At 43.7% G+C, this 24,431-nt stretch overlaps 1 protein-coding gene across 1 annotated transcript in view; it reads left to right on the top strand.

The window, feature by feature from the left end:
• KCNJ6 (potassium inwardly rectifying channel subfamily J member 6) overlaps positions 1-24,431 on the top strand; it is a 299,630-nt gene that overhangs the window by 190,758 nt on the left and 84,441 nt on the right. The window contains exon 3 of the mRNA XM_003263922.4: positions 18,630-19,550. Within this exon, the coding sequence (XP_003263970.1) occupies positions 18,630-19,550 (921 nt within the window). The remainder of the gene's footprint in view (positions 1-18,629; positions 19,551-24,431) is intronic.

Raw genomic sequence — 24,431 nt, 5'->3', positions numbered from 1 at the left:
CTCAAAGCCTCAGAGTACACAACAGGATGACTCAAACGAATTGAGAAAAACACTTAAAATGCAAGAGACCTGCGGATAATGAAGCCGGAGGGACTGAATATCTTCTCATTCAGCTAGGGCTAAATGGAAACTGGTGGCCTGCTTCAATCCAGGGCCATTTTGAAGAGCATGCATGTGCCTGGTTCACAGGAAACCAAGTTGTCCGAGAAATGAAGGCAGAGGCTGAGGGAAGAACTACACCTACATGTTTGACCCATGGAGGAAAAGAATCATTTTCTTCTCTGAAACCTGGAGAAATGCAACACTCACAAAACACAGTCGTGTATGTGACCATACAGGGAGACATTGCGCTCCCATCAACCGAAACCTGCTAAAGCCTTGTGAAACCTTTTGACTAAAATTATTCCATTTGCTTTCTAGAAAAATGACATGCAATTTATTCAATGCCTACAGACCATTCAAAGACACATCAAGCTTTCTTTTAAACGAAATTTCTTATTTTATCTTAAAAAATTGTATCCTAAAAAAATTTTTTTCCTAAAAAATCCTTAAAAAGTGAATATTTTTCAGGGTAGAAGTTGGTAGCATAAGCTGTTGACCAACAGTCCCTAGAAGAATGATGCTGAGATGCAGAGATGTTTGGCCACTGGCCAAAGATCAGCTACCAAGTGATTATCTGAGGACCTGAGTCTTTGAAACCGCAAATCTAGTTAGTGCATGTCTCCTCCACAAAACCCAGGCAAAGGAAATGCCCGTCTCTGAGAGCTCAAATAAAACATGGCAATGATTACAGAGAGCAGACTCCTCTTCAAAAGACCCCGAAATACCAACGGCAGATTTCTCCAGAACAACACAGATGCAATGAAGTGCAAAACATAGGCCTTTTGCATTCCAATCAAGTATCGCCAGGAATTTAAGCCACATTTAAGTAAAAGTAATTCTGTTTTATTGATGCAGGAATTAGTATAATCACTGAAATACATCCAGAGGGTGCAGCCTTTATAGGAAAAGAGGAAGTCAGCATTAATTTGTTCAAAATGCTAACACTTAACTGCAAGCGCAAAGTTAAACAACAGGACGCCTATAGAGTGTGGATTAAAGGTGAAGTCAAGAGGGAAAATGATGCAGGGAAATAACAGTTTCTTGTAAAATTACACAGACCTTGTTAGAGCAGGGAAAATACCCTTGAACGCTCGCTTGCCAGCCCCCCCTTTTCTGGCTGGTACCAGGTGGAGCTACCCAACAGGTGTTGAGTTGTGGGGATCAGTTTGTTCTTAACCCTCAATTATGTGGTCACTGCTCTGGGTGAATTACCTGGGACCCTTTTTTCTCCTTCAAAACCCGGTTTCTGTCATCCCCAGGAGAGGGACAGCAGAGAAAATGAAATTCAATTTTCCACTTGCTAGAATTCTTAACAGAAGCGGGTTTGTGGGAAGTGGGTTGGAACATCTGTCTAAAATTGGAACTCCGGCTAATGTGAGGGTTTGGATTGACTATTCTTTCCTCTGTCGTGAGAGCCCATGACGTGGTGGAATCAAAGCAAATCCAAATCGGTCTTGCCCCAGAAAATTGACGAGGAAACGTCCTGCCCATCAGTCATGCAGAGACTAGTTCTTCTGAAATAGCTTCCCCATTCCTCACTCTAAAGCTCACCAGAACCTTTTTGGAAGATTTGGCTTTCCACAATTCTAAAATCTAAGACAGGGCAACTTGTGGCTTAACTTGAGTGGGAAAACCAAGCCATCACTTGCTTCTCTCTGCCCCTCCTCAAGACTGAAAAGTCTGATCTAATTTATGGACACTCCAGGATAGGTGACCACAGTGCATTGGAAGGACTGGAACAGTTGTCACATTCTGAGCAGGGGTGACCAGTCTGGCCAGCCCCACACACACTGCTGTGCCTGGCGTTGTGTCCTCTCAGACAGGGAGGGGCCCATCTTCTCTCTGAGGGCAATGCTTTGACCTTCATTCTTTTTCTTCCCAATGCCTGGGAGATCTTGTTCTTGCTTTCCCTCCAGAATGTCCCACTGCTTCATTTCTACTGGTTGCTTCCCCTCCCTCATTTGGAAAACTAGGTGTTGTGCTTGTTTTCCCCAGCCACGCTGCCATCTCCCTTCCTCACCTAAGATGAGTGTGTCTTGAAGCTTCAGCCATCATCACCCTCTGCCCCTGCAGTCCAACTTCCATCCTGACCCCCCTATTCAGAGTCTCTGGGAGTTTCCTTCCTTGCTAGGAAGGGCCTTTCCCCTGCTGAATGCACCACCTTGGCCTCCCCATCCTGGACTCTTCTTATCAGCAGAGCCCCCTCATTTCCACTAACTCCTCCTCCCTCTCACTGCCTGCACCCTCTGCTCCTCCCGAGCACTGTCTGTGGATGCTTCCTGGAGTATCTGGTGGTCTCGATTCTTGATTGTTGCTCTACACTTTCATCCTCTGAGACAGCCCATCTGTCTGCTCAGCACCCTTGGGTGTTTCATGCTTCTGTGCTGTTTGGTTAATAAAAAGTACCCTAGACTTAGAGCAATCACCCAAGACCAAACCCAATTGCAGCTGTGTAACCTTGGGCAAGGTAGCCAGCCTCTCTCAAATCAGCGATGCTGCCCACCACACAGATTTATTAAGGGGAGGGAATAAAGCTGAAAACAGATGTGAAGCTACAAAGCTCAATGCTGGCACATAGTAGGTGTTCAATAAATGTTCATCCTATTCCCTAGCTGCGAGTTCCCCTTCCCAACTTATGATTTTGTAAGACACCAGGATCTTCCCACTTACCAGATCTTAATCTGCCATCAAATCTTAGAAAGTCTTTTTTTCTCTATTAGCCTTATCCCTTCTCCTCCATCCCCAGCATCCTCTCTAGTGTTGACCCATATCCCAAGCACAACCCCCTTAAATCTTTCACTCCATTATTTCCACTTCTTCTGCTCCACTGGGGTCATTTACTCTATTAACACAGGAATGAGGCAAGATTCTTCTTGTTGCCACTTTTTCTCACCTTGTACACACCTGCAGGCACACAAACACACACACACACACACATTTCTCTCATCTAACTGCAATGGCAGAAAGGAAAGAAGACAAGCTTCAGAATGGGACCAACTTGATGGAGGGTTCAATCTCCTATCCCCACCGTATATTAGACATGTAAGCTTCAGCAAGTGACTAAACCCTATGCACCTCCACTGCCTCATCTGTAAGATGGGTCAATACTCCCCCGTGGGCTGTTGTGCCCCGCCCAGTACTTGGCACATAATAGATATTCAGTAAGGGTTGGCTTTTTCCCTGTCACACATCAGAGCCACAATAATCTCCCACCTCCTTTGTGATGCCTTTGCCAATTAGTCCAGCCACCGTTGGCCTCTGTCTCTGATGCACTAGAACATTCTTGGTCTCTTGTCCACAGTGTAGAATGCAACTGCACATTGATATGGGGCACTATGCAGGTTTTGTGTTACCAAGCAGGCTCTTAGCTTCCAGATGGGTCTGCCCATCTGTTTCTTAGATTATTTCTGGATTTCCCACAGTTTCCAGGACAATGTTGAGCTTATAAAAATAGTGATTATTGTAGTTACAAATTGTGTACCTTCTTCGACCCAGACACCATCATAATTGCTGTCATTTGTCCAATGGCTGCTGTGGACCAGGTGCCATCCTTGCAGGATTTTTTTCTTTCTCACAGTAACTCTTCAAGGTAGGTCTTATTATTGTCATTACACAGTTGAGGAAACAGGCTGTGAGGCAGAAGTGGCCTGAACAAATACTTGCAGATTGGAGTTGGGAGAACAGGATTCCAACCCAGGCCCACCAGGCACTATAGCCAAGCACCTTGCCACCAGGCTGCCAAAGTGCATTATGTCATTTCATTCTCCCAGCAACCCAGCAAGGTGGACATTTCACCCTATTTTGCATATGAAGACTTAAGGCTGCGGGTCCCTTGGCTGGTGGGCAGCAGAGCTGGGATTCTCCAGGACTGGCTGTCTCCAAGCTCCACACTGGAAGAATCAGGAACAATAGATTTCTTCTTGCTCTTAGAAGGAAACCACCAACTCCACAGTCCCTGGGCAAGAGAACAGCCTGAAGCAGCCACTCTTTCAGAGAACACAGAAGGAGGAAAGGACAGTCTAGGATCCCAAGGTCTGGGATCTCACTGCAGCTCTGCCTCCTGACAAATCCGTTGGCTTCCCTGGGCCTCACTTTCTTCATGTGTTCATCTAAAAAAAAAGGAGGATGAAGTAAATGGCATCTGAGGTTGCAGGACTGCTGCTAGCCTGTACAGTGCCTTTGTGCAAATTACCACAGGTGCCCTTTCCTCTGGGTGGACTCTGGCCTGTGAACGGGCATGTGTCTTGGCAGGGGAAGCATTGACTAGGTTTCCACCCTCTTTCTCCTCTCATCTGGGCATCTTTGTTAGCGGACAACCTATATCACCGTACATGATGGTCATGGCAGGTTCTTAATGGTTCTAACTGTTGACAGTCCTGATTCTTGAAATCGCTTTAAAGAAGAATCAGGGGCTGGGCACGGTGGCTCATGCCTATAATGCCAACATTTTGGGAGGTCAAGGTGGGTGAATCGCTTGAGCTCAGGAGTTCACGACCAGCCTGAGCATCATGGCAAGACCCTGTCTCTACAAAAAGTACAAAAATTAGCTGGGCATGGTGGCCCATGCCTATAGTCCCAGCTACTTAGGGGGCTGAGGTGGGAGGATTGCTTGGGCCCAGAAGGTTGAGGCTGCAGTGAGCTGTGATCGCACCACTGCACTCCAGCCTGAGTGACAGAGTGAGACCCTGTCCCCCCAAAAAAAGAAGAAGAATCAGGGTATTGAATATCTGTCTCCTTTATCCAGCCCAGAGTGACCGGACGTTTATCTCCTTTAAGCAATGAAATTGCACATTTTACCCAGCCGTATGCCATGAGCAGCCAGCATCAGTGTTTTGACCTTGCAGTGGGTACTAGACATTCTAAATTTAAATTCACATTGTGGGGTCCCCAAGCTAAAATGCTAATAGGACCCTTTACCCTTTAAAAGCTGTCGCCAGGTCCTCGTGGGATGTAGGATCTGCTCTACCACATACACCTATGACTTCAAACTTTCTGGTCTGTCTGGAATTCTGATTAGAATAGTCTCCCCTAGTCACAACAGCTCAAGGCACACAGTGAATCAAAACCAGCTCGCCTTCACACGACACCACAGACACAAATGACAAGTGTTGTCACCAGTCGCTGATGGGCAAGACTTCAGATAAGGACTTATGCCAAAGGATAAACATCAGGGCAAGGGACCAAAAGGAAACTATTGATTTTGAACTTCTGGCGCCACTTGTAACTACAGCTCTGAATTATCTCTCGCATGTGTCTAGGTCATAAAATGCAAGCATCTCTCTCCATACTCTTTTCTCTACATCTGCTTTGCAATTCAAACATACACACACACACACACACACACACACCCCCAGAGGCATCACTAACTAGTAACTGGTTAGAAATCCAAGATCGCAGGAATGAATATGATGGCAAAATCCCACCATTCCTCAGTCTGGAGCGATAGCATCGTAGCCCTTTGTAAGCTCTTCCTGCAATAAGACAAGAATGCAGTCACAAGCTGATCTCTCATTTTAAATATATATATGCTTTCCATGTTTAAGCACAATCTCCTTTTCATTGTGGTAAAATATACCTAACATAAAATTTATCATTTTAACGATTCTTAAAGTGCACACTTCAATGATACATTCAAGGTAAATGGAAATACCATCCATTTCCAGAACTCTTCATCTTCCCAAACAGAAACTGTCCCCATTACACATTAACTCCCCAATCCCCCTGCTCCAGCCCCTGGCATTCACCATTCTGCTTTGTCTCTGTGAATTTGGCTATTCTAGGAACCTCACATAAGTGAAATCATATAGTACTTTGTCTTTTTGTGTCTGGCTTATTTCACTGAGCATAATGTCCTCATGCTTCACCCATGTGGGAGCATGTGTTAGAATTTTCTTCCTTTTCAAGGCTGAATAATACTCCACTGTGTGGATAGAACACATTTTGTTTATCCATTTGTCTGTTGATGGACACTTGAATTGCTACCACCTTTTGGCCACTGTGAATAACGCTGCTGTGAACATGGATATACAAATCGTCATTTATATATGCCTTTCTTGACCAGTCAAGATGCAGAAAGCTTTGCTTGATCTGTGATTATGCTGAGTTCGGTTTTTTGTTGTTGTTGTTGTTGTTGTTGCTAGATTCAGATTCAATTCAATGAATCAACTGAAATAGAGCATTCTTGAAATTCACACTCAAAAATGAGCCAGTTTGAGACTTCTTTGTGATACAAACCCTAAGAGAACTGTCTCCAAGGTTCTGTTTCTCCCCCATCTTTCTCCCTTCCTCCCAAATATTCCCCACCTCTCTGGAACGAAGTTCATCACTTTTTCCATTTGAGCCTACCCTCCTACCAGAGGTCTCAGCAGCATTTTGTCTTGACTTCTATTCCATCAAACACCTGACTCCACTGGCTATCCCTCTTCCTTATAACATCAGCCTAAACCCTTTTGGCTCCTTCTCAACATGTAAAAGTATTCAAAACTCCCCCAGTTCACATACACACCCATGACACATGTGCACACTGCACACACATCCATGCACACACACACACGTGAGCCCTCACTCCATCCAGCTCCCCTCCAGCTCTCTCTGCCTTTAAATACTTCATCTACACTCACCATCCCTCACTCCCTCACAGGTGAGTCACTCCTTAACCCACTGCAATCTGCCTTAGACCCCACCACTCCACCAACACCACCATCACCAAAGTCACCCCTAGTATTAGTTTCCGGGGGCTGCCATAACAAATACCATGAACTGGGCAGCTTAAAACAAAAGAGACTTATCCTCTCATAATCTAGAGGTCAGAGTCCAAAGTCGAGGTGTCAGCAGGCCACCCTCCCTCCAAAAGCTCAAAGGGAGAATCTTTCCTTGCCTCTTCCAGCTTCTGTTGGCTCCGGGTGTTCCTTGGCCTGAGACTGCATCTCTCCAGTCTCTGCCTCTGTCTTTACCTGGCTGCTTCTCCATGTCCCTGTGAATCCTGCTCTGTCTCTTATGAGGACATCTAATTGGACTTAGGGCCCACCTTAATTCAATATGATTATATATTGACCCCTACCTTATTTATATCTGCAAAGACCCTATTTCCATATAAGGTCACCTTCTGAGGTTTGGGGTAGATACGAACTTCGGAGGGGAACCCTTCAATCCACAACACTAGTGAATCCCTATTGCCAAGTCCAATGGACAGCTCCCAGTAGCTCTATGCAGCATTTGTTTTGGTTATTCAAAACAGAAATAGATTTATGTTTCCTACTGGTTCTTTAGATGGTAGAAGCATATTAGGGGAAATTTTTAAATAGAAAAATTAAAAGAGAAAGCAAAGACACCCACAGAAACTTACAACTCAGAGACTAATCAAAATTTCTACTTTGGAGAACATTCATTCTTTACACACACACATACACGCACATTCACAAACATGCACACGTTACTGTAAGATGGCAATATTTGCAAAGTAGACCATATGTTTCTTATGCTGCTGCTTCTCTTAATGCTGTGGCATGGACAATTTGCCAGGTCAATAAACATACACCTACTCATTCAATGAATAAGTGCTGTGGCCCTACTCCGTGTACCACGTGCTTTTTCCAGGACCTGAGCTCTAGCAGCGAATAAAACAGAAAGAGATCCCTGCACTCCTGGAATGTACCTTCCGACAAGAGCCAACAGACAATTAAAAATGAACACAATGAATAACATCTACCATATTGGAAGGTGAAAAACACAACAGAAAAAGAAAACAGTAAAACAAGGAAGGATGACCATGAGTACTGGGAGGTAGTGGATGAGATTTTAAATGTAAGCCTGGCCAGGCGTGGTGGCGCACACCTGTAATCCCAGCACTTTGGAAGGACGAGGGGGGTGGATCACCTGAGGTCAGGAGTTCAACACCAGCCTGGCCAACATGATGAAACCCCATCTCTACTAAAAATACAAAAATTAGCCAGGCGTGGTGGCAGGCACTTGTAGTCCCAGCTACTTGGGAGGCTGAAGCAGGAGAATTGCTTGAACCTGGGAGGCAGAGGTTGCAGTGAGCTGAGATCACTCCATTGCACTCCAGCCTGAGTGACAAGAAACTCCATCTCAAAAATAATAAATAAATAAATAAATGTAAGCTTCATTGAAAAGATAATCTTAGCAAAGCGTTGAAGATCCCAAAATGTTGAAAAATAATTTTTAATGACTGCATCATATTCCATTGATTATATCTGCAGCAGTATGTTTAACCAGTGCTCTGGTGATAGACATTTGGGTTGTTTCTGATTTTTCACTATTATAAAAGAGGCTGTACTACATCCCTGCATACAATTTATGAATATTTGTTATGTTAATTCCTTAGAATAAGTGACCCTGTATTGTCAGTCCAAGGTGAATGTTCATTTCTAAATTGTGATACCTACTCTTACCCTTCCTTCCGGAAAGACTGTGCTATTACACATAATACGTACAAGTATGAAATTACACTTCCTCTCCCAACACACACCTTTTACATACTCATTTGTCATTTATTTAAAATTTTGCCAATCTTAGGGTAACAAAGTTTATCTTATTTGTATTGCTTTCCTTTGCCATGGATGGACAGTCTTTTTATATGTTTTCTAGCTTTTTCTTTTTTTTTTTTTTTTTGAGGCGGAATCTCGCTCTGTCACCCAGGCTGGAGTGCAGTGGCGCGATCTCCGCTCACTGCAACCTCTGCCTCCCGGGTTCAAGCGATTCTCCTGCCTCAGCCTCCTAAGTAGCTGGGATTACAAGCACGCACCACCATGCCCAGCTAATTTTTGTATTTTTAATAGAGACAGCGTTTCACCATGTTGGCCAGGTTGGTCTGGAACTCATGATCCATATTCCTTCTCTCAGAAACTCCTCATTTATTTCCTTTGACCATTTTTTTCTATTGGGGTATTTATTGCTTTTGTAAACTGGGAATATATATGTGTTGTGTTAAAAATATTTTTCCTGTTTTTTTAATAGACATTTACAATTTTTACATTGTCAAAAATATTCTTTTAAAATAGTTTCTGGATTTCTATCGTGGTTAAAAAAAAGGCCTGCCTAAATCTTAGAATTATTTTTTTAAGACATCTTAAACTTCTGTAGTTTTATTTTTTGCCTTTAAATCCTTGATCTCTTTAGAATTTATTCTAATGAAAGGAATAAGCTTGAGACTCATCATCTTTTTTCCAGGAGGGCAATCAGTTGTCCCACAGCCTGCAGTGAATAATGCCCTTGAGAAATGCTTCCTCTGCATCTGCTCCAGGTCCAGGTCGCCCTCAGCTCTAGCCCCACACACCTGGTTGCCTACAGGAGAGCTCACCTGAATGTCTGCGGATACTTTAAACTGAACACGCCCAAACGAACACCATCCTCTGCCATCCAAAATCCATTCTTCCTGTCTTGACCACCCTACTACCCCACCGCCATTGGGTCATTCTCCTGCCTACTCCCCTCCACACTCACTGGTCTCCAACTTAAATCAGTTCTACTTCTTAGCCCCAAATCCACTGCCATCTCTTCACTCCCGTGGCTGCCTCCCTATTTCAGCACCTGGCCATTTCTCTCTCCTACGGGCACCCTTCGACAACCGACTGCCCAGTGAGTCAAAGCCAGACTGCGGACGCTTCCTGTGCTACCCATGAGCTAAAAGCTAATAATAGTTGTGCATGTTGTAAGGGTTGTAAAAAGTTTTTTTTTTTTTTTTAATATGCAACAGAGACCTGTGTTTCCTGAAAGTAACACACTGACTAAGCAAAAGTATTTACCATCTGGCTCTTTACAGAATGCTTGCCAACCCTTGCATCTAATCTATACTCCATACCACTGCTCTTCAGAGACCTTTCTAAAACACGCAAAATAATCATATCACTCCCCAGTTTAAAACCAATCTCCTTAGTCTAGCATAGAGGACTTCAGGGCCTGGCCTGGGCTTCATCCACCTCTCTTGTCTCATTCTCCTTCATTTCCTCCATGCACACTGCATACCAGCAGCGCAGAATCTGTGCCACTCCCAACCAAAGTTGTTTCATGCCTTTAAAGACTTTTACACATTCTGTTCTTGCTTTTCTTTTTATTTGTTTTCTATCATTCAGTTTTTATTTTAGATTCAAGGAGTACATGTGCAGGATTGTTACATGGGCATATTGCTTGATGCTGAGGTTTGGAGTATGACATTCTGTCACGCATTTAGTGAACATAGTACCAATAGTTTTTCAACCCTTGTGCCTGTCCCTCCCTCTCCCCTCTAGTAGTCCCCAGTGTCTACCGATGCTATCTTTACATCCATGAGTCCTCAGTGTTTAGCTCCCACTCATAAGTGAGAACATACAGTATTTGGTTTTCTGTTCCTGCATTAATTCATTTGGGATAATGACCTCCACCTACTATGCTGCAAAGGATGTGATTTCATTCTTTTCATGGCTGTGTAGTATTCCATGGTGTATTGTACCACATTTTCTTTATCCAGTCCACCAATGATGGGCACCTAGGTTGATTCCATGTCTTTACTCTTTGTGAATAATGCTACGATGAACATACAAATGCATGTATCTTCTTGGTAGAAGAATTTATTTTCCTTTGGGAATATACTCAGTAATGGGATTGCTGGGTCGAATGTCAGCTCTGAGTTCTTTGAGAAATCTCCAAATTACTTTCCACAGTGGCTAAACTAATTTATATTTCCACCAACAGTATATAAGTTTCCCTTTTCTCCACAGCCTCATGAGCGTCCGTTGTTTTTTGACTTTTTAATAATAGCCATTCTGACTGGTGTGAGATGGTATGTCACTGCAGCTTTCAATTGCATTTCTCTGATGATCAGAGATGTTGAACATTTTTTCGTATGTTGGTTGACCACTTGTATGTCTTCTTTTGAGAAGTCTGTTTTTCCGTTGCCCACTTTTTAATGGGGTTGTTTTTTCCTTGTTGAATTAAATTCCTTTTAGATTTTGGATATTACACCTTAGTCAGATGCAGTTTGCAAATATTACCTCCCATTACCTTGGTTGTCTGTTTACCCTGTTGATAGTTTATTTTGCTGTACAGAGGCTCTTTAGTTTAATTAGGGCCTGCGTATCAACTTTTGACTTGTTGCAATTGTTTTTGAGGGACATAGTCATAAATTCTTTCCCAAGGCTGATGTCCGGAATGGTGTTTCCTAGGTTTCCTTCTAGGATTCTTATAGTTTGAGGTCTTACATTTAAACCTTTAATCTATATTGGGTTAATTTTTGTATATGGTGAAAGGTAGGGATCCAATTTCATTCTTCTGCACATGGCTAGCCAGCTATCCCAGTACCATTATTAAATAGAAAGTCCTTTCCCCACTGCTTATTTTTGTCAACTTTGTCAAAGATCAGATGGCTATAGGTATGTGGCTTTATTGCTGAGTTCTCTATTCTGTTCCATTGATCTATGTGTCTGTTTTTGTACCAGTACCATGCTGTTTTGGTTACTGTAGCCTTACAGTGTAGTTTGAAGTCAGATAATGTGATGCTTCTGGATTTGTACTTTTTGCCTAGGATTGCTTTAGCTATTCAGGTTCGTTTTTGGTTCCATATGAATTTTAGAATAGTTTTTATAAATCTGTGAAAAATGACATTGGTAGTTTCATAGGAATAGCATTGAATCTGTAGATTGCTTTGGGCAATATGGCTGTTTTAATGATATTGATTCTTCCAGTTCGTGAGCATGGGATGTTTTTCCATTTGTGTCATCTCTGATTTCTTTCAGCAGTGTTTTGTAGTTCCTGTAGAGATCATTCACCTCCTTGGTTAGATATATTCCTAGGTGTTTTATTTTTGTGTGGCTATTATAAGTGGGATTTTATTCTTGATTCAGCTCTCAGCTTGAATGTTATTAGTGTATAGAAATGACTCTGATTTTTGTACATTGATTTTTGCATCCTGAAACTCTACCAAAGTTGTTTATCAGTTCCAGGAGCCTTTTGGCAGAGTCTTTAGAATTTTTTAGGTATAGAATCATATTATCAGCAGAGAGATCATTTTACTTCTTCTTTTCCTGTTTGGATGTCTTCTTTTATTTCTTTCCCTTGCCTGATTGCTCTGGCTAGGACTTCCTGTGCTTGCTTTTCAGATGCCCCCACCATCCCAGTCTTCGTCCATCAGGAAGCAAGTACATGCTCACCATTACCTTGGGCCAACCCATCCTGCTCTACACCCAAGACAAATTTAAATGTAATATTGCTGATATCCTCCCCAGTGCCCCTTTCTCTGATCTCTGTTTTCACATTGTTTTAACTTATTTCCAACCAGCGGAAATCTGTTTCCAATGAGGCCATGTTGTAGTCTGTATCAGAATTTCCTTCCATATATTTGTCCTTTTGTGTCTGGTTTATTTCATTTGAATAATGTCTTCAAGGTTCACCCATGTTGTAGCATATATCAGAATCTCCTTCCTTTTTAAGGCTGACTAATAATCCATTGTATGTACATACCACATTTTGTTTAGCCATTCATTTCTTGACGTAACAGTTGTATTCACCTTTTCACTGCTGTGGATAATGCTAGTATGAACACTGGTGTGCAAGTATCTGTTTGAGTCCCTGCTCTCAATCCCTTGGGGTTTCCTAGAAGTGCAATTGCTGGATTACATGGTGATTCTATGTTTAACTTTTTAAGGGACTAACATACTGTTTTTCATAGCAGCTGCACTGTTTTACACTCCCACCAGCGATATACCAGCATTCCAATTTCTCTACATCCCGCCAACACTTGCTATTTTCTTTTTTTTTTTAAATAATAACCATCTAATAGATGTGAAGTGGTATCTCATTATGGCTTTGATTTGCATTTTTCTAATGACTAATGATGAAGAATATCTTTTCATTTGTTTATTGGCCATTTGGATATCTTCTTTGGAGAGATGTCTAGTCAAGTCCTTTGCCCATTTCTGAATGGGTTGTTTATTTTTTGTTAAGGTGTAAGAGTTCTTTATATATTCTGGATCCCAGTCCCTTATCAGCTGTATGACTAGAAAATGTTTTCTCCCATTCTGTGGGTTGGGGGTGATTTTTGATGAGGAAGAAACCACACTTCTGTGTCACTAAGGGCACTGCCCAAACAACTGACACTTGGTTAAACCCAAGAGAAAGATGACATCTGTCCCTTTTTCCTTAGCTCACTGTGACAGCCCCCCCAGCCCCCAGGCCTCCCGGACACCCTCCTCCTTCAAGGTCCCCTGGACAGTTACAGGGATAGCTGACTTGACTTGACTTGTCCTATAGGGTTCACTCCTCAAGTTGTCTCAAACCTGCATACATTCTCACTTTTCCTTCTAATTCATATCCCCAGTAAGGACCCTGTAGGGTTTAGTTACGATTTTCTTGGATTCAGGTCAAGCAAATGTCTCAGTTTCTAAATTGTCAGCTATATGGGATGGGATACCTTCAGATCAAGTGCTTTATCATTATTTAGCTCTTTGTGTGATACATTTCTTAAATCAGGTATCAAGAGTGTCCCGATGTGTTGTTTGGCAATTTCTTGTTTTAATTATAAAAGTAATATAAATATATTCTAGAAAATTTCAAAAGTGTTTAACAAGAAAATTAAAAGTACCCATGAACCCCCCACCCAAAATTGCCCTATTAACATTCACATCTGGTGTATTTCCTTCCAATCTTTGACTTTGCAGGTACATTAGAGATCTATCCTGTTTTTCTCAACTAGGTTTTCCCCATGACATTAAAAAGTCTCAAAGTACTTTTTGAATGTTTTCTTGGATACTGGAAGTTTCACCTGCAAAATTCATATACAACTTGAAATGTAAGAAACATCTACTACAGACCAGGGCCACCAGGGAGGCTTCCCTGCAACAAGAGCTGTACCTGAAATGCAACAACACAATCCCACTGATTCGAGGACAAGGCTCGGCCCAGCTGTGGCTCTGTCATTTATTATTATTTCTTTCAGATTAAATTTCAACATGAGGCTATTTTGTACCTTAGCTAGTTCCATGTAAACTGATAATTTTTCTAAAAGAGAAGGAGAAAGAAACAAAAGAGAGGAGGAGAAAAACTGACCTTCACACAGGCCCACATTTACTCTGAGCCAAAATCCTGAAAAGCTACTCTCAAAGTCAAGTAAATCAATCATCAAAGTTCTCGGCACCATTCTTTGGGTCCCTTTGCACATTTGTGCAGCATTTCATGGTTAACAGAGGGTGTACCCCCTCTACACTATCCTTGGTGGTAAGAAGTTGCCTGTGTCATCAGCTGTGCAGGAACATGGGAGAAATGTCTGCTCTCCCAACCACAGCTGCAACTTGCCCTACGGAGCAGCTCAAAATGCTCCTGGAGATGCGATTCAGATCCCCCGCTCAAATTCACACCTGGGATTCTGAGAAAGAAAGAAATGTCACAAAATGTGATCACCATTTCCTTCTATATTTACCCTGCAACATCTGCATGTATGCCAGTGAGTGCTGAGCCGCTGCTCCCTGCTCAGACCTGGACTCGCCCTCTCTCCCTAGCCCCGTTCCCTGTGATGACTCTGGACACAGCCCTGAGGCTCTGGCCCCTCTTTTGCTCTCACCCACCCCATGCCCCATACCCTCTCCTCCTCTCTGACTGTGCCATTCCCGGCCCCTTGGGGCTCCTCCTTCATCTCTTCTCTCCCAGAACTCTCACATTTCCTTGGCTTTTTTGATTTCTCCCCACTCTGTGCCTGTTCATCCCACCAGCTGCCATGATGCAAGGCCCAGCCTTCCCTCCCCATCTCCCTACGGATGTACCTGGCCTGCACCCATGGCCTCACCTGTGAGGGACCCACCGGAGCCACCTTCCAAACACACTACCAGGGAGGTTTGGCTTTTTCTGTTTTGTTGTTTTTTTGTTTCCCATTGTTATTGTATTTTTTATTATTATTATACTTTAAGTTCTAGGGTACATGTGCAGAACGTGCAGGTTTGTTACATAGGTGTACATGTGCCATGTTGGTTTGCTGCACCCATCAACTCGTCATTTACATTAGGTATTTCTCCTAATGCTATCCCTCCCCCAATACCCCACCCCCCAACAGGCCCCGGTGTGCGATGTTCCCAGCCCTGTGTCCAAGTGTTCTCATTGGTCAGTTCCCATCTATGAGAATATGCAGTGTTTACTTTTCGTTGATTTTTAAAGGCAATGAAGTAGCATTGCATTACATTTTTTCCCCTAATACCAAACACAAGCATTTAATTAACCCCAGACTAATTCATTACAAACACTAAACCCAAACATTCATCTTCAGCTTTCTTTTCTCTGTCTTTGCTCTTTCCCACAACCATTCCCCCGACGACTCTTCTATCTGCTTATAGGTGTCATATATTTCTGCCCACAACATTAGAGATAAGGCTCAATTTGAAAACAGATGCAAAATATATAATGGGTCAAACACAATTGTTGCTTTTCTTGTTTCTAGACAGATAGCAGCTCTCTACCCATGACTCAGGATCCAGGCTCCTTCACCTCTTGACTTCATTGTCCCCCACAGAAGGGGCAAAGGCATAAGGAGGGGACACATCCACTATTTAGGACAATGGCCCAGGAAGACACACTCAACTTCAGATGGGCCAAGACTCAATCACCATGGCCAACCCTCAATGCAAAGAGGATGGGAAATGTGGTCCAGCCCTGGGGAGGAATTGGATTTTAGGGGAGCAACAGATATCCCCCTAGACTTTCCAGAGCACTGATCACTACTCTCATTCATTAACCTTTCAAGACAGGTTCTTCCAGGTCAGGACAATTGTCTGGAGCTGGGGGTTTGCAGTTCAGTCAGAAAAGGGATAAAGCCTACAAATTGGAGATGGAGGGGAGGCAGGAATAAATTTCCTTCGTAACATTTTTTAAGTATGATAGATCACTGAAGACTTGAGAATCAGCTAATTTGACAAACCCTCTTCTTCCACTAAGGACTCAGAAAGACAAGAGCTTAGGGTGGCTTTGCACAGCCGGGCAGAGTTTGAGCCCAGACATCGTTCCAATAAAGTCATATTTAGAGACTTCCACTCAGCACAAAATTAGCAGTGAGAGCTCAGAGTTGACCATTCAAGGATAAGAACACCCTGCCATGTAGGGGGTAGCAGCAGTGAGAAGGACATGGCCTCTGCCTCCCTCCACATATCCCAACCCACCTCCAGTGAGCAGGACATGGCCCCTGCCTCCCTCCACATACCCACCCCACCTCCAGTGAGAAGGACATGGCCTCTGCCTCCCTCCACATATCCCAACCCACCTCCAGTGAGCAGGACATGGCCCCTGCCTCCCTCCACACACCCACCCCACCTCCAGTGAGCAGGACATGGCCTCTACCTCCATCCACATGCCCACTGTACCTTCAGGCCTCCCAGCCTCAACAGTCTCCCATCAACACCTGTCCTGGTATTTGTTCTAAGAAAGGGAAAAAAGCAAATTTTCTTACAAATGAATGACTTTTCTTATTATCAGTGAAGGTCTACTGAGGGTGATCATCTAAAAGTCAAAGCTGTCAGACTAGAGAGAGAGTAGGCTCTGCAGAACAGATGCTGTCTCTTTCTGAGGCTGAAACACAAAAACAGATCCAGGAGATTGATTTTTAAGGCAACTGATCATCCATGAGCAAGGTTAACTCATAAGTTAGGCTGGTGGCACTCAAATCCCATCTCTGGCTATGTTCTTATTCAGATAAATGATGGTTTGTCGACAGATGACATTTCTCCTTTAACCAAGATTAAAAACAGAGTGTCCACAAAGGAAACACATGGCAGAGTCAAAGGACACAGAATTTAAGTCTGGAGGAAGAAATTTCTTACCAAACTTTTAGAAGACTTCAGTATTATTGGCCAAATAAATAATTTCATAAGTGGATTATATGCTTTTAAACAGCAGAATCAGTTCCAAAATTCCCCTGCACTCAAGTTTTAGGAGAGCTTTCCTAATGCATTATTAACTAATGAGTGAACCAATGCATTAATCACGAAAGCCATAAGAAAGAACATAACTAGACATGGTGCCTCATGCTTGTAATCCCAGCATTTTGGGAGGCCAAGGTGCCAGGATGGCTTGAGACCAGGAGTTCAAGACCAGCCTGAGCAACATAGTGAGACCCCCATCTCCATGAAAATAAAATAATTGACCAGGCATAGTGGCATAAGCCTGCACCTCCTGTGCCTACTCAGGAGGTTGAGGTGGGAGGATCACTTGAACGCAGGAGATCAAGGCTGCAGAGAGCTATGATGGTGCCACTACACTCCAGCCTGGGTGACAGAGCAAGACCCTATCTATCTCTAAAAAAAAAAAAAAAATTTAAACTTTTTTAAAAGAAAGAAAATAACCACAAGCTAAAATTACAGATGTTGAATGTTGAGGAGGCAGAAACCAAATCAAATATGTAAGCACACAGAAAGAGAGAACATTCCCCCACCCTTTTTTAGTTACCTTGGCATTGAATCAACCATTAAAGTACAATGCATGCATACTTACCGACAAAAACCAGAAATATTTTTTAAACCCTGAAATTTGGGCAATAGTTCAAAGAGTTTGTTCAAGATTCTTGCCCTAAACATAAGGAAAGTGACAAGGGAACAATTTATTACAAAAAAATATTGATTGCAAGTCTGTTACATGCCAGCACAGATCACATACATGGTTTTGTTTAACTTTATAACAACACTGTGAGTTGGGTATCATGATCATTTTGTAAATGAGGAAACTGAGGCTCACAAATTTGGATAGTGTGTTGTAAGTCAGTTCAGGCTGCCATAATAGAATATCACAGACTGGGTGGCTTAAACAATGGACATTTATTTTCTCGTTCTTCTGGAGGCTGGAGTTCAAGATCAAGGTGTTGGCAGGGTTAGTTTCTGGGAGCCCTCTCTCCTTGGCTTGCAGATGGCCACCTTCTCCCTGTGTCTCATATGGCTTTTCCTCTGTTTGTGTGCACCCCTGGTGTCTCTCCCTCTTCTCATAAGGATACCAGTCCTACTAGATTGGAGCCCCAACCTTATGGCCTCATTTAACCTTTAACTATCTCCTTAAAGGCCTTATCTCCAAATACTGTCATCTTAGGGGTTGGGGCTCAAGCCCCATATGGATTTGGTGAGGACATGATACAGTCCATAACAGATATCATGGCCAAGAGCCCACTAAGAGTTTCTAAGTAGTAGAGCTAAGACTGTCTGAATCTAAAAAGGACTCCTTCATCAGAGCTTACTGCCTCTCCCATGCCACAGCATCTCAGAGTTGGGAGGCATCCCTCTGTGAGAGCTGACTCAGTAGAACCTGCTGGCAGGGACACAATTTTGCAGCAATAAGCTCCGTCCTGGTGGGCAGGATGGTGAAGTACTTACACAAACTAGATCGAAGAGCACAGAAGTCTAAGTCAACTAAAGGCCTATCCAGATGGTGTGGAATAAAAATGGCTTTGTCTACTTTGTTTATAGCTACAACAAATGGTATTTGGTTTCACCAGCCCATACAAAGTGTGCCGTTCCATTGTCCTCAAAGAGCCAGCCTTTCATTCGGTGTTTCTTTTCTTTTCTCCAAACCACCAGCTAACGTCCTGGAGGGCGACTCCATGGATCAGGACGTCGAGAGCCCAGTGGCCATTCACCAGCCAAAGTTGCCTAAGCAGGCCAGGGATGACCTGCCAAGACACATCAGCCGAGATCGGACCAAAAGGAAAATCCAGAGGTACGTGAGGAAAGACGGAAAGTGCAATGTTCATCATGGCAACGTGAGGGAGACCTATCGCTACCTGACCGATATCTTCACCACCTTAGTCGACCTGAAGTGGAGATTCAACCTATTGATTTTTGTCATGGTTTACACAGTGACCTGGCTCTTTTTTGGAATGATCTGGTGGTTGATCGCGTACATACGGGGAGATATGGACCACATAGAGGACCCCTCCTGGACTCCTTGTGTTACCAACCTCAACGGGTTCGTCTCTGCTTTTTTATTCTCAATAGAGACAGAAACCACCATTGGTTATGGCTACCGGGTCATCACAGATAAATGCCCGGAGGGAATTATTCTCCTCTTAATCCAATCTGTGTTGGGGTCCATTGTCAATGCATTCATGGTGGGATGCATGTTTGTAAAAATCTCTCAACCCAAGAAGAGGGCAGAGACCTTGGTCTTTTCCACCCATGCAGTGATCTCCATGCGGGATGGGAAACTGTGCCTGATGTTCCGGGTAGGGGACCTTAGGAATTCCCACATTGTGGAGGCTTCCATCAGAGCCAAGTTGATCAAATCCAAACAGACCTCGGAGGGGGAGTTCATCCCGTTGAACCAGACGGATATCAACGTAGGGTATTACACGGGGGATGACCGTCTGTTTCTGGTGTCACCGCTGATCATTAGCCATGAAATTAACCAACAGAGTCCTTTCTGGGAGATCTCCAAAGCCCAGCTGCCCAAAGAGGAACTGGAAATTGTGGTCATCCTAGAAGGAATGGTGGAAGCCACAGGTAAGATGTGTTCTATCCTGGGATGGCTGTGGGATAGATGCTCATTTTAAACTGGACCTGATGTTCTTATCTATTACAAGATCTAGAATACTGAACCTCACTCAATATTGACAACATCCCCTTGCTTCATGACATAGTATGCCTACGTGTCTCACCTAAAGTATATCCACCAAGAAGCCTAACCATTTAGTTTTTAAAAGCCCTTTGGAAAATAAATTAATGAACAATGAAAAATCACCATATAATATATTTTAAGTCTCCAAATATTTACCTAAATTAAACTCTGATCTGTCTCTAAAGCATGTTTTAAATGGCCTTAAAACATTGCTAATTTTAATGCTCGAGGTTATTTATTACCAAGTTAGGAAGAGGAAGTTAAGCCTTTCAAAGGAAGCCTGACAAACTGCTTTAATAAAAATGCAATCTCACCCATTCTTTGAGAGTCATTTATAAGGCCTATAGCATTGGTTTTTCTTTTGTATGAAGCGAGTGCCTAGTATCTCTCCACATTCAACCTGCTGAGCTCCCAGTAAGTATAAAGCTGCAGACAGTAAATAACTCTAGCAGAAAAGAAAAAAGTTGAAGATCCATTCATCTTAATCCCGCCGGCCCTCCTGCTGTTAATGGCTAATCATTGGGATGTTTTAGGGAAGATGATCTGTTCAGGAAATAGAGAAAATGGTCTGTTTTTACTGACATCTTCGCTCATGTCTGAAATTTGCACGTTACACATCCCAACAGCAAAGCAGGTTCTGCCCATGTTTGTATGTAACATCCCCCAAAACAGAGCCATCAGCTAGGACTCAAAATAACCATAGTGCCTCACAGGGAAAGCATAAACCAAAACCCTAATTCATTAAGGCCTTTATTCTTTGAGGTAGTGATAGTGTCTTTGGGGTCCTTTTTCCTGATACCATCAGCCCTTTTATGCTTTTAAGTCTTCAGCTTGAGATTCAGGTGGTTTATATTGTCTGAAATTGCATGACCAGCAGGCTGGCCCCATGTTCTTCATCAACCTGAGACAAGTAACTTAATCCCGTGATCCCTTTTAGGGAAAAGCCATTGGTCCCATGTTTCTACCTCCCTGTACCGAACAGGCAAGGTCACAGCCTCTAACAAATTTCCCTTACGGTGGTGTGAAACTTTTGCTATAGGGTTTTTAAATGCAGCAAACAGTGAAAACATGAGGAAAGGGCTTTGCATGGAGCTCAATGGTAGGGGCAGTCTCCTTTCCACAGAACAAAAGGCACAGGAACCTAATCGGAAAGTAGCTTTAAGGAATAACAAAAGTCTCTGTTGCAAAATAAGACGTGAGTGCTCCAGGTGTTAACAGGGCTATCTGCACCTTGAGCCTGATTTGGGGGTGCATTTCTGAGGCACTATTTGGGTGGAGGGGAGGGAAGGAGGCAGGATAGGAGGAAAGGAGATAGAAGGGAGAAGTAGAAGGGAAGGCAGGGAAGGAGGAAGGGGAGAAAGGAGAGGAGGAAAAGGGGAGGAGGGAAGGAGATAGAGGGGAGGAGGGAGGAGAATGGAAGGCAGGGGAGGAAGAAGGAGAGGAGGGAGGGAAGAGAAAGGAGGGAGGGAAGAGAAAGGAAGGAGGGAGAGAGGAGGAGGGGAGGCTGGGGAAGAGGGAGGAAAGAGAAATAATTCAAACAGCGAGCTGTCACTTTCCTACAGACCAGAAACTTCCCCAACCTCAGCTGAGCACAGGGACTCTGGATCCCCCTAGCGGCCACAGAGCTACAGCCTCTGACACTATGAACTGACCACTCAGGATGCAGTTTTTCTTTTCGCTTTTCACCATAAATTCCCCCAAGAGGACCTGAGAGAGGGCAGTGTCTCCAAGCTCAAGAAGCAAAAACCACTGGAGACGTACCCTCTGGTTACTGATGCTAACCTGAGCTTTAAATTGTGGGAGTTAAGCTTTGTGTTCCCTCAAACCAGAGCCCAATCTCTGTAAAATAAATGAATCTGGAATAGGCAAATTATCTTTGTGATGTCCCTGAGTCAGAATTCTCCCTGGGGCAGGCCCTGTCTTTCTGATGACAGCTGGTAATGAGTGAGCCTTTCCAAAGGGAGGAATATGGTTTTCTTGGTAATTAACAGTGATACTTGCCTCTGAGCACCGTATGGCCTTTCCACAGTTTTCATAGAGAAATCTGAGTAGTTACCAGCAAAACCAATCCAAACGCTCACCCCATCCCTGGGAAAAGGCAACTGCTACTCATTTTCTTTTAAAAAATAGTTTTCTAATTTCTAGACTGGGGGCGGTTCTAGAAAGTTCTGGAGGTGTCTGGAAACTGGAAGTGTCTTGGTCTTTTCCTCAGGGGAATCGTACAACTCAGTACCCCCAGCACAGCTGATCTCTTACTACGCTTCAGCAGGATACTGTTTCTTTGTGAATGAAAAGCTCAATTAGGATTTATGGGCATTAAACAGGCCCTTAGGGGAGAAAAATGCTTCAATCTCTCAAAACCACAGGAAAAAAAAATGTGAACCAAATGCACACTCGAGGAAAACAAATTCACACGGATCTAATTATTCATTGTAGCGCTGGACTGGAAATCAGGAGCCGTGATAATAGCAAGCTGACACAAAACAGCTTCCCCTGCGCTCATCACTTCTTTCAAAAATGTCGCACTTGACCTTAACCTGCTGTGCTCAGTGGTCTCCACGAGCAGGCCTTCCAGGGAGGAGGGGAGGCCCACATGGCCACCTTCACGTGGTGCCCTCTTCCCTGATAGGAAGCAGGCATCCTGGGAACTGGATGATCCCAACACGGTGTTTTCCGGAGACCCCAGTTGTCCCTCAGGAGGCCACCTGGGTCCTTCTGTCTGCTGGGAGCTCAGGCCTGGTGCAGGCAAGTGCGGCTCTGTGGATGCATTGCCTTCCAACGCCAGCCGCATTGCAGGGTCAGGTTCCATTTTTAGAAAATGAAAGTGGGCTCCTTGAAGGCTGGAAGTGAGCCCCCCTTTCATGGCCTTGAAGGGACTGCACAAAAGACAGACCCACGCCCACGCAGAACAGCCCCGTGTCCTTTGTGAATGGCTTTGCCCTGGTCCCGCCTGAAGTCAGAAGGGACATGCCAGGCGACCTTTCAAGAACCTTCCAGTCATGTGGTTCTATTTTTGAAAATGAATCAAACCCTGGAAAATTCTGACACCAGCCACTCAGACATCTAGGAGTTGGCTGTGTCTCATCTGCAGATATATTTTTAAAGGGGGCCGTTTATGTTCCTGACACATGGGCGATTTTGAGATAGTGGTGTTTACAGAAGGTTTCATAGCTACGTAAACAAACGTGCTCAGCAGCTGTGGCCCATGTGTGTTAAAATAGTAAAGCATGCATATAGACTGTTATTTATAGAGGGCAAATGGGCCTCGAGGCAAGATGACAGCCACGCAGCGCTGGGCTTGCTGCCAGTCAGCCCCCACTACGGCCTTGCTGATTGACGAACTTCCACATTTACCCCCAGCGATTATACAACTGCGACAGGCAGCACTTGCCCGCTCCTCGGCAAATGTGCCTGCAAGGATGAGTCCCCATTAAGCCTTTTGGTTATTTTACACTTCTTCTGATGGAACCTATCAGACTTACACAAAAACAGACCCAGTAGTATCACTAACCTCTGTGTCCCCGTCATTCTGCTCCAGTGATTATCAATTCAGGGTCAAACTTGCTTCCTCTGTATCCCCACTCATTGGCTGCCCACCAGAATCACATCATCTTCATCTGCAAATATTTCAGTATATCCCCCTAAAAGATAAGGATTCTTTTAAAAACATAGCTGTCATACATTATGACACCTAAAATAATGACCAATAAATTAAGATCCAACATCTACCAAGTGTTCAAACTTCCAATCGTCTCTTACATGTCACAGTTTTTTTTATTTACAATCAGCTTGTTTGAATCAGGATCCAAATAAGGTTAACACATGGTGATTGGTTGAGATATATTGTAAGCCTCTTAATCTATGAGTTTCTTCTTCCATCTCTGTTTTTTTTTTCTGATAAGTTTTTCTTAGAGAAGATAACTTCTGAAAGATTAAAATACTGCATAGAACACTGGGGAAAGTGGAGGATGAAACACACCAGAGAACACTTTATAGACAAGGAGGCAGGGCTGATTAATCGGAAGTTGCCGTCTGGGAGTTAACAAGGAGGACAGCCAGTGTTCACTGGAAATAGGTGAAGGCAACCCATCACCCATCCTTCACCACAGAAAAGCTCAGTTCTGTCACTAGTATAGTTATTCCCAGGCAGAGAATTTTAGTCACATAAATCACACCACAGATCATAAAATTTTTGAGTTGGAGGGAATCTTTGCCTATTTTACAGATGAAGAAATGGAACCCCAACAAGACCCGTGACTTGGCTAAGGTCAAATAGCCACTAGCAGGGCAGGACCTTGAAAGCCACAGCCACCAATGGTGTTGTCGGGCACTCTGTGTTCAGTGCCCTTTGCACCATGAGTGCTGCTGATTCATGATGATTCGGCAGAGAAATGCACCCAGAAAAGACATCTGATATTTCTTTTTTTTTTTTTTTTTTTTTTTTTTTTTGAGACAGGGTTTTGCTCTCGTTGCCCCGGCTGGAGTGCAGTGGCGTGATCTCGGCTCACTGCACCTCTGCCTCCTGGGTTCAAACGATTCTCCTGCCTCAGCCTCCTGAGTAGCTGGGATTACGGGCATGCACCACCACCACCACACCCGGCTAATTTTGTATTTTTAGTAGAGATAGGGTTTCTCCATGTTGGTCAGGCTGGTTTGGAACTCCCCACCTCAGCTGATCCACCCACCTCGGCCTCCCAAAGTGCTGGGATTACAGGCATGAGCCACCGTGCCCGGTCAACAACTAATATTTTATGTGCAGATGACTG

Source organism: Nomascus leucogenys, chromosome 25 (assembly GCF_006542625.1).
Source record: "Nomascus leucogenys isolate Asia chromosome 25, Asia_NLE_v1, whole genome shotgun sequence".
In the NCBI taxonomy this organism is placed as follows: domain Eukaryota; kingdom Metazoa; phylum Chordata; class Mammalia; order Primates; family Hylobatidae; genus Nomascus; species Nomascus leucogenys.
This window is presented reverse-complemented; position numbering and strand designations above follow the sequence as displayed.